Source organism: Xenopus laevis, chromosome 2L (genome assembly GCF_017654675.1).
Source record: "Xenopus laevis strain J_2021 chromosome 2L, Xenopus_laevis_v10.1, whole genome shotgun sequence".
NCBI lineage: Eukaryota > Metazoa > Chordata > Amphibia > Anura > Pipidae > Xenopus > Xenopus laevis.
Window position 1 is genome coordinate 96,724,291 of NC_054373.1, and position 13,033 is coordinate 96,737,323.

The following is a 13,033-nucleotide window of genomic DNA, read 5'->3' on the forward strand; positions in this document are numbered from 1 at the left end:
AGCAGTCTGTCTGTCTGTCTGTCTGTGTGTTTGGGATGCTTTAGGAAGGTGTCAGTATAGATGGTGCAGGCAGACATCGTGCTTTACGTTAGGTCTATACAGCTGTTTATAATATAAGTACCCACTCTAGGCATTCTGCAATCGGTTTCCTATAGAATCTTGTAGCCAGGCAGGCTGGAGCTCAGCTCACTGTGATTCTTTAATATTTCTCTCTTGTGTCACACTGTGTACTTATAGTTTGTACTGACACTGACACTCTGAGAGGAGGACCGGCGGTGTTTACTACAAGAGCTTCAAATTGCTTCTGTCAAACTCTCCATAGCCTAATCTTGTGAATGCAGTGCTGGATGATTTTGCTTGTATCTGTGCATGCACACTCACTTGTCTTGTGTTTTATTTCTTTCACTTTTGCTTCAAGCATCTTCCCTTTCACAATTATAATCTCCTGTTCATGTGTGTGTTGTCAGAAGAGGGTAAATCTTACATGTCCAACATGTCTCGTTAGCTTTCCATGAGTGCAGCAAATTACATCTGCCAGCACTGTATACTGGGGGCAAAGCTTTGTCTCCCAACACTCAAGTATTTGCAATGTTGGGCCAACATATGCAGCAGGTCTGTACTGGCAGTCAAAATAGTACAGAGAGACCCAATCGGCTCCCCACCAGCCAACTAAATAGTGACTTTCTAAGGCATTTGATGGCAGCCACTCTGGTATTTGCCAGAGCCCACAGATTGCCCGGCCTGATATGCAATAACAAGTGGATTCAAATAACGTGAACAGCAGGAGGAAGATGTATTGAGCAGACACTTGTGTGTTTGTTTTTCTGCTGGTGAGAGAAAAAAATGCTGCAAAAAATGTGCAACGTTTGCCCATAATTTAAAGCTTTGAGAGATTAAAATAGGGTCGGGGTTATACTATAATCAAATGCTTAGGCTAATGGCACACAGATCTTTTTCTCTACTGGCCAATCTGTTGCCTTCCTTCCCCCCTATGTGTGTGCTGAAAGTCATGGGATCAGCCTGTTGCTGACAGAGTCGGGTTCAATGTGAAAATGCAAACCAAAATCCACTCTGTATGTTTGATGATCCTGCGCCTGTCAAAACACACATAGAGGGGACAGAATGTAGTGCATCAGCATTTCAACCACTGTGTTACTTGTGTACATGCTCCTGACGTAGGTCCCTGTCTAGGACTGAAACTTTGAGTATTCTGCATTTGTTTTCTGTTTCAATAAATCTTTTTTGATATTTTTCAAATCCTGAGAGTGCAGCAGCTTTTTTCGTGTGTATGTGTGTGTGATATATATATATACGCACGCATATATGTTCGATGTGATGACCCTGTGTGGGTTGAAACGCGTAGATGTGAGTGTGGAATAAAATCTTTTTCCCATTGAACAAATGGAATGAGCTGTGAGTGCTTTCATTCATTGAACTTTATATATATATATATATATATATATATTAGTCCCACAGTACCTGCACTGAAGGCTATACACACACACTATTAAACTGGTGCACTCCAAATATATCTCCAATGCCTGGCTGCTGGTTATACAATAAATACCGCAATCCAGGTCTTTTAAGTGACCAAATTGTTGAAATAAATAATATAAATTTTTTTTCATCCTATATAATAAAGTTGAAGTGTCTCTGCTTCCAGTCCCTGTGTCTGTGGGATTGCGCTACTGCACATGTGCCCCGCGGACTGTCTCTGGCGAATTTTTTTTAGACTACAACAATTCTGTTTTTATAAATGTTTGACTACATATGTTCTAGCGCCCGTTAATTTAATGGGCTTAATGTCTAGTGTATGTATGTATGTATGTATGTATGTATACATATATATATATATATATATATATATATATATATATATATATATATATATATATATATATATATATAATTTTTTTTTTTTTTTATATAAACAAGACTGCGCTAAGAACCACTAGTACTACTTTGATAAGGCTGCCAGATCATGTGCACCAGAAAATATGCAAGTAGAAAAGTGGTTTACATTTTTGGAAGTTAAAATTAAATCTTTAAAATGCTTCTCTTGTTCTTGGAACATTATACATTGTTGTCAGGCAAAAACACATTTCATGATGATGGTATCATTTTAAAATGTTGTTTGGCCATATCTTTAAAGGGGTAGTTTACCTCTTTATTGAGCATAACTGCAGTAAATAGTGCTTGTGCAGAATATTCGTTTAGCCTATTGTTGTTATTGCAAAAAATCAAATAGTTTTTTGTTGAGCCAAACTGTGAAATTTAAACTATGCCATGTTTGATCCTTGCAAGGCAAATCATTAGATTACCAGTATACAACCACCTTCCGTCGCAGAAATTTATAATGCAGGGGGATTATCTATGCACTGGTAATCTAGGTACTATAGTGTTCATTTGAGAATCACCATCAACCAAAGGTTTTGGTTGAGCTTGTGTCTTTATAATAAAAGTGTTGTTGGTTGAACATACCAAATGTAGTGTTGGAATGTTTATATGTTTTGTTTTTGTGACTAAATATATACATGCTTTTTTATTTTTTTTGCTAGGAGCAGTTACACTTAGTTTGGTACCAGAGAGCCCTGTACTTAACTGCTGAGTTAGGTTTGTGGTGGAATGGACTGGAAACATGCTACTGTGAGCATTTTTCATTTAGTTGTGTGTTGTAAGTTGAAAGTAGAGATGCACCGAATCCAGGATTCGGTTGGGGATTCAGCCAGGATTCTGCCTTTTTCAGCAGGATTCGGATTTGGCCGAATCCGTCTGCTCTGCCGAACTGAATCCAAATCCAAATTTGCATATGCAAATTACGTCAGGGAGTGAAATTGTGTGGCTTTTTGTCACAAAATAAGGAAGTAAAATATGTTTTCCCCTTCCCACCCCTAATTTGCATGTGCATATTAGGGTTTGGTATTCGGCCAAACCTTTCGTGAAGGATTCGGGGGTTCGGCCGAATCCAAAATAGTGGATTCAGTGCATCCCTAGTTGAAAGCATCCTTGGTCCTGTCCCATGCTTTTAGGCTGGTGTCACACCCACCATTTTATTATTTATCAATTCGCATTGCTCTGATTCCAGCTAATGTAAGCATTTGGACCACTTTGGGTTCAGATCCTATCTGACCGCCATACTAATAATGCATTACTAATGAATTCTAAGTAGGGATGCACCGAATCCAGGATTCGGTTCGGGATTCGGCCAGGATTCGGCCTTTATGCATATGCAAATTAGGGGCGGGAGGGAAATTGCATGACTTTTTGTCAGAAAACAAGGAAGTAAAAAATGTTTTCCCCTTACCACCCCTAATTAGCATATGCAAATTAGGATTCGGTTTGGTATTCGGCCGAATCTTTCACGAAGGATTCGGGGGTTCGGCCGAATCCAAAAAAGTGGATTCGGTGCATCCCTAGTTCTAAGGCTAGTGGCTAGCGCCCCCTGCAGAAATCAGCGGCCCTAAAAAAAAAAAAAAAAACGATCTGCTATGAGCAGTGTCAGGGCTTGTACTGAGCAGATTTCAGCTCAAATGAAAAATAAGTTATACCTGTCAGTGGATACTGAGGAACAGGCAGAAGGTATAATTACTCTGTGTGTGATGGTAGCCTTAGGGCTAGTCCACACGGGGAGATAGCGACGCGTTTGCGGTCGCGGCGACAAAGCGCCGCGACAGTCGCCGCGACCGGCGCAGGCGACAGTTTTGTATGGGCGCCTATGTAAAAACGCCTGTGCTAACCACACGAGGCGATGCGCTTTTCAACAGTCGCCTGAAAAAGCCTGGCGAGGCATTTTCAGGCGACTGTTGAAAAGTTGAAAGGCAGATATCAAACTATTTTGTACATTTTTCTAGATTTAAACTGCAACAATGTGTGCATCCCTAGTTGCGTTATACCTTTAAAGCACATGGAAAGTGAAATTTACTTATGAATGCTATTACTTGCTTTTTACTCTAGGCAACTGCTCCATTTCTGTTAAAAAACGAAATTCTATTCTGGGGTAACTTTAATTATGACTGCTGTGCCCTGAAGTAGCATATACACAGCATAGTAATGTCATAAATATTGCTATACTACACGTTCGATGTGGATAACCACAAGGGGCCCCTAGGAAAGTTAGTAAAGAGGGTGGCATGTTACTCAGAGGCAAAGTAACCAGCCCAGTAAATTTTTTAACAGTAGAAGAGTGAAGCAAGCAAGTGATCATAATTACTGAAGGTTGCCTAGCAAATTGGAACCAGTGAATTTTACTTTCCTAGTCCTTTTAAAGTACCTTGATAATGCCAAATAGTATTGGAAAGGTTCCCAGTATTTAGATTTGTTTATGATTTATCTAAGCCTTTCTGACCGATACGGGTGTCAGTTCATGTCAAACACAAATTATTGGTTCATAACAAACGTAACCAGAGCACTGTGCAATAATACCCCTCAATCTAAAAAGGTAATTCTTTCCAGCATGAAAAAGAAATATTCAAACCTCAATCCCTGTTATTTTTTTCTAAAAAGGTAATTATTTGTTCCAGTGTGAAAAAGAAATGTTCAAAACTCAAACCATGTTTATCCAGAATGCTCGGGGCCTGGGAGTTTCCGGATAATGGATCTTTCTGTAATTTGGATTTCCATACCTTAACTGTACTAGAAAATCATGTAAACATTAAATAATCCCAATAGGCTGGTTTTATTTCCAATAAGGATTAAGTACAAACTGTTTTATTATTATTATTATTATTATTATTATTATTATTATTATTATTATTATAGAGAAAAAGGAAATAATTTTAAAAAATTTGGATTATTTGGGAGACGGCCTTTCTGTAATTCTGAGCTTTCTGGATAACGGGATTCTCTGTAACCGGCCCCATACCTGTATTAGGTAAATCAACCCATCATCGTTGCCTTCGAAATCCAGCACTAAGCAAAATTAGTCCTTTTCAATATACACTGTGGGCACTATGTCAGGCTCTTTTTGTTGCACCCCCAGCAGTTTTGGTGGCTGAGGCTGACACTTTATAAAAGGGCAGTTCATGTTAAAATTAACTAACTTTGAAGACAATTTGGCTGCATGGTTATTTTCTTTCTGGAGTTGGATAAACATTTTCTCTACAGGTGAAAACATCTTGTGTGACATGGGCCTTAAACATCATGTGAGGATAATTCATTTTGTCTTCAGAGGATACCTGAAGCTAACACAATTTCACATGCCTTTGTTTCATATATGATTGGCACCTGAAGCCTTGGAACTGTATTTTGGCTGGTTGTCCGTTTCTTAAGCATCTATGGAGATGTTGTTTATCCAGTTTTTTTTTAAAACAGCATTGGTAGGGATTCTTTGTCCTTTATTCTGGACACGAATGTTCCAATGAACCCTTTTTACTTGATTTTTGTGATATATTTATGGTCAGATTATTCTGTCGGAGATCCTTCTAACATGGATATCTTGTTGGTTGTAAATTGGGCAGGTTTGTGTATATTAGTTGGGTTGACTTAAAAGGAATAGTAATATTGTATGTATATGGTAATCTGGCTATAACCACAGAATAACAACAGAATGGTCAAAATATTGGTGTTTCAAACGTTCAACTACAGTTCCAAGAATATCTAGGATCTCAGCTGTTACTAGAAGAGGAGATAGGCATTTTCTCTTAAAGGGGAATGAAACCTAGTCGGCGCAAAAACCCTCCCGCCTACCCGTCCCGCTGGGCAAATGCCCCTAACTTGTTACCCTTCTGCGCAGGTCCAGTCCAGGGAGTTCACAGACGACATCTTCTTCCACGCGATCTTCTTCCTGCTTTGACCGGCGTTTTGGCGCATGCGCAGTAGGAGCATTTCGCCGTTACGGATCTACTGCGCATGCGCCAAAAGTCACAAAGTTTTCCGATTTCACTTCGTGACTTTTGGCGCATGCGCAGTAGATCGTACCGGCGAAATGCTCCTACTGCGCATGCGCCGGTCAAAGCAGGAAGAAGATCGCTTGGAAGAAGATGGTGTCGGTGAACTCCGTAGACTGGACCTGCGTAGAAGGGTAAGTAACAAGTTAGGGGCATTTGCCCAGCGGCACGGGTAGGCCAGGGGGGAGGAGGGAGGGTGGGCAGCGCACGGGAGGGGGGGAGGGTTTTTGCACTGACTAGGTTTCCTTCTCCTTTAAGTGTCTCTTCAGTGGAACCAGCCACTCCGTTTGGGAACCAGTGTGAACCACTACTGAACTACCTTTCTCACGACCCACTATTGTGGGAAAATTTACAGGTTTTGTGTGTATGGCCATGGTCAGCTTTAAAGGGGACCTGTGACCCAGACATAAAAAGCTGTATAATAAAAGTCTTCTCCAAATTAAACATGAAACCCAAATTCTTTGTTATTAAATCAAATATTGTCTTCCCCCCTTCTCTATGCCTCTCTATGAAGGCGGGACAGGCCATAATTTTCACTTTTCATTCTACACTTCCTAGATGTAACTGCCCTCCAATCATTCCCTCTCCCTCCTCGCCATCTTATTGTTTAGCCAGTGCATGGGCATCAGGTGCTCTATTCTAAAGCATAAACTGATTTTGGGAGTATGCAGAACTTGCTTTAATATCAGTGTTCACAAAATGGCTGCTGCCTACTTGATGTGATTGTGAATTCCAAGACTAAAAGAAACAAGATTTAAATAATTTATATTGTGTAAGTGAAATTTATTTTACCAGATTAATGTAATAAAATAGGATTTGGTATTATTTCTTAGGGTGACAGGCCCCTTTTTAACTCTACTGACCCAGTCTGTCAGCAGCTTTAATTGACCTGTGTATGGCCACCTAGTTTTCTTCTTTGGGCCGGAGAAAGTTTTACAACAGTTCTTTTCTGGGTTAGATCCCTTAAAGTCTGTTGCCAAAAACAGACTGGCAAAAAGTACCAAAGATTTGCATAATAATGCAGATATGACTGGAAGTCTAAAATAAGCCTGTGTATAAAGGCAGCCTGTTATCAATCAATGATTAAACCATACATTTCCGCCATGACACCCTGAGGAACACCTGACAAATGGTGCCCCATGTGTTTTTTGTATTTGTTTAACTGTAAAAAGTGCGTATTTCATTTGCAACAATTGCAAAAATTAAGATTTATTTTGAGCTTCACCTTATGGAATTTTAAATTAAAATTATTTTATAAATATAAGCAATTTTAGTTAGTCTTTGGTATTCCCCTCTGAGCAACCTGTTTGTCTTTATGTAGGATTCAGTCAGATTTTGGTTCTAATACATTGGTATAATCTGACACATGTACAGAGATAGACTGCTAAGAGGGGGAATAGTGATGTGTAATTTGATCATTTAACTATCTGTACAGAATTTGAATTGATTATATTGAGAAAGTTTCTTTTTCCTGTGATTCATCTTATATTAAATGTATTCAGGGCTTAATTCATTCAAAATCTCCCAAAATAAATAAAAGAGCATATTTTTCTTTATTCACTTATATAAAATTGAGCTTATTGCTTAGTACCGGTAATCCATTAAACTTACATTTCAGCAAAATTCATGTTTAAATACACTGATGCATTACCATATTAAATTATCATCAATTGCCACAGCTGCACTGGTTAGTTCATAGTTGAGAGACCATGTCCATAAAGCACTGATGTAGGGAGATAAGAGAAGTTTGGCAGTGGCAAGCAGTTTGTAATGTTTGGGGTAGCATCATGCTCAAAACAGTTGTTTTCATCTAGGAATATATTCCTGATGTATAGTTCACCTTGGGTGGGAACAGCACTTGCTCTATTAGCAACTTGTTCTTCTCCTGCTTTGACAATCACACCTTCGTCTCTCCTTCCAAACACTATAGTAATTTGCTAGTATTTCTTCCTTCTTTTTTTCTTGTCTTTTGCTTGGCTTGCACTTTTACCTTATGTTATGTTAGGTTATGCAGTAAAAGGCACTGAGTTTGCCCAGAAGCAGTAGCTAAGGAGTATCTAAGGCAACTTCCTCAGTCACTTTGAGCCTACCCTTTAAGCAGTTAAGGCCCAAACACACGTGGATATCCTCACTAGTGTTTTTTTTTTTGTTTGTTTTTTTTTAAGCCTGAACCTGGCAATGCAGCCTCTCATTTACTTCAGTGTTCTCCCCTGTACCTTTTTGTTGGACACATAGCCCGGCACTATTTTCCTCACACCTGGTTCCCCTGCTGCTTCCAGCTCACCTTCCAGCTTCCGCAAAAAATGTTTTAAAGCGGGGGAGGCACTTATTTATTTTCCTTCCCTGCGGCTCAAATTTTTACCCGTCTGACGTTTTTTTTTCTAGGGAGAATGCTAAATGTGATTGTAATTTGCAGTAGTAAATTTTGGGATATACTAGAATTAGTGCTCCATCTGTGGCTGTTAAGTTTTATTTTGGGACCTAGGCTCTGTATTATGTACAACTGAAATTTGTATCTTATCAGAAATACCCAGTACATACAGTACTTCCAAAACCGCTGGTAAAAAAAATAGATACTAATATAGAAAGATAATAACAATACTTCTCTTCTTTCAGCTTTACCAGCAAGGGAGATTATGCCAGCTTGGAAGTGAATTTTGCGAACTGGAGGTCTTTGCCAAGGTTCTACGTGCTTTAGACAAACGGTCAGTATTTAGGATCTTTAGAGTGACTAAATAAATATTGTTTGTTTGTGTTATTTTATGCTATTTAGTTTCGCTGGTGGTGCAGTTGCTATTCCCATCTATCTCTATTTTTTGGTAGTATAGACTAGTGTTACCCAACTTTCTCCATGTTACTTTTATTTAAAACATCACTGACAATCTATATTGGTGATGTCAATTAACATATATGCATCTCATGTATAGGCAGTGGAAAAAAATCTGTTTATGAGCTGGCATTTGGCACATACTGTACCAAATAAAGCAGTTATCTTAAATCCCCCCACCCTCCTTTTTTACCAATATTCCCCATGCACAGGGCCATGTAACCTCCTCATCAACATAACTGTCAACATGTATAAGTCCAGGGCCCCTCTTTACTAACCCTCTAACTGCAGAACTGCTGGGGCTGCCAGCCTTCAACTTCAGTTCATCAAATCTGCCTCCCAGGTAGTCAAGGCTTTTTATTTATAATGCCGTTTTACACAGCATGATAATAGGCCCCTAGGTTTGCAGTGTGCACATGAATCATTTGATGTAGACTGCCTCTCCTAGCTGTGGATCTGGGGCCTATGTACTTTATTTGAAAGTAAACATTTATTCGAAAGGAAACCTTTTTTTTTTTTCTTTTCATTTTAACATTACATTTTAACCCTTTACCCTTGTAAATATTATGCAGTTGTTACATAACATAGTTTCTGCGTTTCAATGTTCCATTCACAATAATGGAAAAATACACATTGTGAGGCAATGAACATTTCTTGTACAGCCACAACTACTGGCATTTCACGGATTATGGACTCATAAATAGCTCTGCTACAACAATTCCCTCTCCCCCAAATCATTCCTATGAGAATTTCCTGCACCTGACAGTCATTCAATTATCGCTTGAAAACACTGATATATTCAAGCAATTATTCCCTTATCAGTCGGTATTGCCCTGTGCGGCCTTATCCTTACTAAACAGTCTCCCGGGAAAAGCTTCTTAACCTGATTATAATGTTTTGATATTGTTTAAATGCTCATATTTTTCATGCTTTCCAGCTGTACCAGTTAATAGAGGTAAACTTGCATCCAGCCAGACTAATAAATAAGCAAAGAATACTGCATCATTGATCTGGCCACATTTTCATATAATAAAATAATTCTTAATAAAATATGCAATGCGGGAGTATTAAAAGGATCAGCTTCCTGGCATTATCACAGAAAAGGCATTATAAAGCCTAGTTAACCATAGCAGCACATTAAAGGAGATGGAAAATTAATGTTAGGTACCCTAACTTATGTAATACCCCAGGCCTGTGCTTTTGTTAATAGAAAGCTATATCAGCTCAAGGTACTTACAGTATGAGTGAGCACCACGTTGCAATATTTTTCTTCTGCTGCTTCTTATGCCCAGGGCCGGTGCATACTTAGTAAAGTGAAAAAGCCAGCTTTGTACTTAAGGGTTAAACTCCACTGAAGATTTTGTATGATGGTGTCAGATCGACAAAATGCATCCTACAAGTTGGATGTAGTCATGTGGGTTAGAATATAATAGGACTATAAATCTGGTGTGTAAACTACAAGAAGCATTTGCCATCCAACACGTTAACCTGTTGATTGGGAACACAGCATGCTGCGACTTCACCTTAAAAGATAAAAACTGATGGTGACAAAAATATTTTTTTTTCCTGATGTTAATGCATGAACAAAAGACTCTATCATAACATTACAGCTGTGGGGGGGATCAGATTTTGTAACATCCTAAAAAAACTCTTGTGGAGTTTAGACTTAGAGTTTGGATTTTTACTGCACTTTTGCACCTAGCCAGAAGAAGCAGAAAGATTGCTCTGTGGTGTTCACTTTGAAGTACCGTGGGACAGTGTCATTTTCTGCTAACAGGAGCACTGGTCCAGGGTGACTATAATCTCTGTGGGTGCCTAACATTTGGCACCCCTCAGTGATTAAAATGTTCCTTCTCCTTGAATGAATCAGGTTACAATAAGCGAAAACAAGATTTTGAAGGAAGGGAACACAATAATAATATATTGGTATATTCATTTAACTAGTCCATGGATCCCACATTAATAAGTGAGGGCCCAATGACTGATATTCTAATCATATTTTGAACAAAGTCCAATCTGGTAATCACAAGTTGGATTGATAAGGTAGGTTTTAGCCACTTTAAAGCAATAAACCATTTCCAGCTGCACAAATCTAGGGGGAAAAATCATTTTCCAGAGTTTTTTATGTGGAAGTCAAAGAAGTGGGGTTAGTCCAGTTAGCAAGACCAAGAATTTCAGTCCAGAAATTTCTTATCAAATGGGGAAAAAAAATAATTTGTTTTGCAGCCTCTAGAATACATTGGAGATGTATCAAGATGGTATTTGAATGTTTCTAAAAACTACTTAGACTTTGGGGTTTTTGTTTAGTTCTTGGAAATACAGGTATGGGATCCATTATCCGTAGACCCGTTGTCAAGAAAGCTCCAAATTACTGGAAGGCCAACTCCCATAGACTCCATTTCATTTAAATAATTCTAATTTTTAAAGATGATTTCCTTTAATCTGTAATAATAAATCATTACCTTGTACTTGATCCCAACTAAGATAAAGGTATGGGACCTATTATCCAGACTTGGGGTTTTCTGTATAAGGCATCTTTCTGTAATGCAAAAGTACAAATAAGAGATATTAATGCAGTTTCAAATTCTACCTACCAGGGGCATTTATTTGTAAATACCATATAAGGCTTATTCTGAGATTTTGGCTGCTATGTACAGGTATGGAACCTGTTATCCAAAATGCTCGGGACCTGGGGTTTTCCGGATAATGGATCTTTCTGTAATTTGGATCTTCTTATCTTAAGTATACTAGAAAAAATCATATAAACATTAAATACACTCAATAGGCTGGTTCTATTTCCAATAAGGATTAATTCTATCTTAGTTCGGATCACAAACAAGGTACTGCTTTATTATTACAGAGAAAAAGGAAATATTTTTTAAAAATTTGGTTTATTTAATTATAATGGAGTCTATGGGAGAAATCATTTTCATAATTCGGAGCTTTCTGGATAACTCATCCTGTACCTGTAGTAGTGTTTTAAAGAGCAGACACTGAGGCCACCCAGTTATACTGGTCTAAGTATAATATGTTTTTCATTACAAAGTAGCATATCTATTTCTTGTACAGATTCAATATCTTGTTATTCAAGGAATTGAGTAAAAAAAAAAGCATTAAAGTGGAAATCACATAAAGTTCCCATCAACTTCTATAAAACCTTGCCAGATTTTACTTATTTTTTTTGTTTTGTTCTTTTCTTTATTAAAATCCAACTATTTAAGGTTGCAGAAAATTCTTGGTTTTTTGACACCAACTCAAATTTTGATAAATAAGCCCCTACACGAAAACTTAGAAAGCTTGAGGAGGCTAAAATATGTGCTGATACTTTCTTGTAAAAAATGTTCACTTCTGGGTACAGTATGTTTGTTTTGATTATGTATGCTCTGCTTCTTCTTTTTTTCAGTAAATTATTGATTTTCAAAAATTCAAAGCATAAAATGGATATACAAATAGGATTTCAGTACACAGAGTACAGTATATACCAAATAGTTCAGATGAGCATAACAAAATCTTGTACATGTGCTTATACATATAGCATATCCGCATTCATACAAGAAATAAAGAAACATTTATAGAAAGTAATATAAAAGAGATGAGAAAAGTGTAGTCTTTCTCTGCATAGTGAACTATAGTGATAATATATTATCAGGGCTGCCAGGTTTTTTTGGCATTGGGCATGTTTATCTAATGTGATACTGGTCAGTTTTTTCGTTAACAAATACCCAGTCTATCTTTGTTTTTAGATTTTGGAAGCTAATCAACCTGTGTTTCCAGGATTTAGCTAGTTTGTTTGTCAAGCCGCTAATAAAAGAAAGTTATCACAATTGGGCCCTGGTAAGCACATCAGGAACTGCACCCAATAAGGCTTCTTATTCATTTTATTCAAGTTGATATGTAATACAGAACGATCAAGTTGTATAGACCATAACTGGATTGCCAGAGGGCAAGTCCACCATACTGTATGTATCTCATAGTGCCCAGGGCAGAACAACCCTGGAAATAGTTACTGGTAATCATTGGAATACATTTTGCTAATGCTCTGCTTTTTTTTTCTTTATTTTCAGACATCTGCTTCATCACTGTTTTCAAGCATTAATGGACCATGGTGTAAAAGTTGCTTCTGTGTTAGCAAATTCTTTCGGCAGGCGTTGTTCCTACATTGCTGAATCTGATGCCCAAGTTAAAGAGAAAGCAATTCAGATTGGCTTTGTCCTTGGTATGTTAATACTAATTATGGTCCAATACTTTCCATAGTGTGAAAATGTAAATTTAATGTTGAAGATAGCATTTCAAAAGACAAAGAAACCCATGGAAGTGTAAA

The 13,033-nt window shown here is 37.9% G+C and overlaps 1 protein-coding gene across 1 annotated transcript in view; it reads left to right on the top strand.

The window, feature by feature from the left end:
* appbp2.L (amyloid beta precursor protein (cytoplasmic tail) binding protein 2 L homeolog) overlaps positions 1-13,033 on the top strand; it is a 30,369-nt gene that overhangs the window by 485 nt on the left and 16,851 nt on the right. The window contains exons 2-3 of the mRNA XM_018246843.2: positions 8,502-8,590; positions 12,777-12,928. Coding sequence (XP_018102332.1) covers positions 8,502-8,590; positions 12,777-12,928 — 241 coding nt within the window. The remainder of the gene's footprint in view (positions 1-8,501; positions 8,591-12,776; positions 12,929-13,033) is intronic.